This window comes from Oculina patagonica, unplaced genomic scaffold, assembly GCF_052425735.1.
Source record: "Oculina patagonica isolate OP01 unplaced genomic scaffold, crgOcupat unplaced1078, whole genome shotgun sequence".
NCBI lineage: Eukaryota > Metazoa > Cnidaria > Anthozoa > Scleractinia > Oculinidae > Oculina > Oculina patagonica.
Window position 1 is genome coordinate 1,168 of NW_027557059.1, and position 2,497 is coordinate 3,664.

Genomic DNA, 2,497 nt, shown 5'->3' on the forward strand with positions numbered 1-2,497 from the left:
TTCTTGTCTATGCCTTCTCCCTTCAATAATCTGATGACCCTCGTTTACAAGAACAGAACTGTTTCCTTGGCACCTCGGTTATGACATGTCAATTGTAGTGCTCCTCTTCTGTTTGACTGTTTAGTATCATCTTGCTTGACTTGCGGGACTGGGACGAGATCATGGCGGCGTAAAGAGTGTGCTACAACCCGCCCGCTAATTTAGTCTTTTCTAGCTTCTTGTTTAGAGCCTATGGCCGAGGTTATTGCGAATTTTATTTCCAAACGAAGAAACCGGTCATCAGGGTCAGAAGGAGAGGAAGCAAACGAACCGAAAAAGCCAAGAAATACGGTCCACGAGAACGAATCTCAAATCGCCGAAGGTGAAGAAGACCAGAACGTAATTGCTACAGCGCCTGAGATGACCGACGAAGTTGCCAGCAAATTAGAGGTAATACTCGTCAAATTAAATAACATTGAAGTGTCGGTAAAGAACGTAGAGACTAACCTCGCTAGCCTTGAAAAGAGAATGACGAAGCTGGAAGAAGCCGAGGTATCGACAAAATGTGACATCGAAGCCGTTAACAAAAGAATTGACACGTTGGACGAGAAGCTAACTAATAGGCCATTTTACAGTTGTCTGCTCAGTGACCTGGCCTTTGAATGGAAGTGAGGCTGAAGGTGACCTTATTTTGATACAGACCTCACTGCTTTTGTTGTGTTAATCATGTTGTTCTGATGTTAACTAGTTTGCATTTACATAACAAAGCAGAAAGGTTTGTATCAATGCAAGGTCACCTCCAGCCTCACTTCCATTCAAAGGCCTGGTCACTTGGCAGGCAACTGTAAAATGGACTATTCTCCAACTGTACCAGCAATTAAAGATCAAATGGACAAATTCAGCAGCCAATTACTTCAACTCAGGAAAAAACAGGAAGAATTAGCTGCGCTTCAAGAACAGCTAAAAACGAAAGATTTATACTTGGAGGCATACTCGCGTCGCGAGACTATCAAGTTCGTAAACATTCCCGAAGAAGATGAAAGAGAAGACACCGAAGAAATTATTCGCGGCTTCCTTGAACGAGAGCTCGGTTTCATGGAAGCGGGAACAGTTGAAATACAGAGAGTTCACCGTGTCGGAAAGAATACCAGTGAAAGCACAAGGCCGAGAGCAATCCTCGCTAAATTCCTTAGAGCCAAGGATTGTGACAAGATTCTTTCATTGGGTTTTCGCCTTCGTGACACTGACTTTCAGATGTACAGAGATCTACCACGGGAGATCGTCACGAGGAGAAAAGCACAGATGGCCACTTTAAAGAAAGCAAGGCAGCATAAGGTTCACGCAGTGTTTAGTAAGGCCGAGCCAGATAAGCTGTACATAGGTGGAAAGTTCTGGCCGGTTGGCAAACCCTTTGACATCGAAGAGCTGGATTCCTAAACTAGGACGATGTGGAGAACTTTAAGACATTTTTCTATACTTTCAAGCGGAACATTTGCACTTAAATGTAAGGTAAACATCATTTATAAGAAGCTATTAATGCTTATTTAATTTACGCACTTAATTATAAAGGGCCGGGGGTCGCACTAATCCATACAGATTGCGCTTTGTTAACTATTGCTTGGATCCGGTCGACACAGCTTTAACAGTACTTTACTGGCTGTGATTCATATTTTTCTTATTTTAAGTAGTAGAATGTTTTTTTCTGTTGTATTTGTTTTTATATGGGCCATTATGTCAGTCAATAGTTTTATTACGCTTTTTGAACACAACAACTTTCGAGGAAACGCAAATTTAAATAATTATAAGCTGGAATAATGACAACAAATATACAATTCAAAGCTATCTCGCTGAACGTTCGTGGAATTCGCACTTTCGAGAAAAGGAAACAATTTACAATTGGTTAACTCAAAAGAATGCAGATATTTGCTTTCTTCAGGAGACTTATAGCACAAAAGAAATAGAAAATCAATGGAAATCCCAGTGGCGAGGCGAAACTTATTTCGCGCACGGCACTGTGCATAGTCGTGGGGTCGCCATACTTGTACGAAACACGCTCGATTTCACACTAAAATCAGTCCAATCAGATGAGGAAGGAAGATTCCTTTGTCTTGAAGCCATTATTCAAGACCAATTGTTTCTTTTAGTCAATATATATGCACCTAACACTTCAACTGAACAAACATCATTTTTTCGCAAACTTTCTGATCTCATTAACAGTGACGAACGCTATGAGCAATGTAAAATCATAATCGGAGGTGACTTTAATGTCACTCTAGATCCATCTAAAGACTGCTCTGGTGGCAATCCTGTTTTAAAAGACTCGGTTAAAGCGCTGGAAGAAATTTTAATAGAAAATGACTTAATTGACATTTGGAGAGTCCAAAACCCCGAGTGCAGAAGGTTCACTTGGAGACAAAAAAACACCACTTATTCAACGACGGCTTGATTATTGGTTCATTCCGGAGTCACTTCAAGATGATGTCGCTAAAATAGAAATCGTACCTGCGGTGAGAACTGA

At 41.0% G+C, this 2,497-nt stretch overlaps 1 protein-coding gene across 1 annotated transcript; it reads left to right on the forward strand.

The window, feature by feature from the left end:
* Window positions 1–828: 828 nt before the first annotated feature.
* LOC144639577 (uncharacterized) lies at window positions 829–1,492 on the forward strand. The gene has a single exon (XM_078498862.1). The coding sequence runs from the start codon at window positions 829–831 to the stop codon at window positions 1,414–1,416; it is 588 nt and encodes a 195-aa protein (XP_078354988.1). The 3' UTR covers window positions 1,417–1,492.
* The last annotated feature ends 1,005 nt before the right edge of the window (window positions 1,493–2,497 follow it).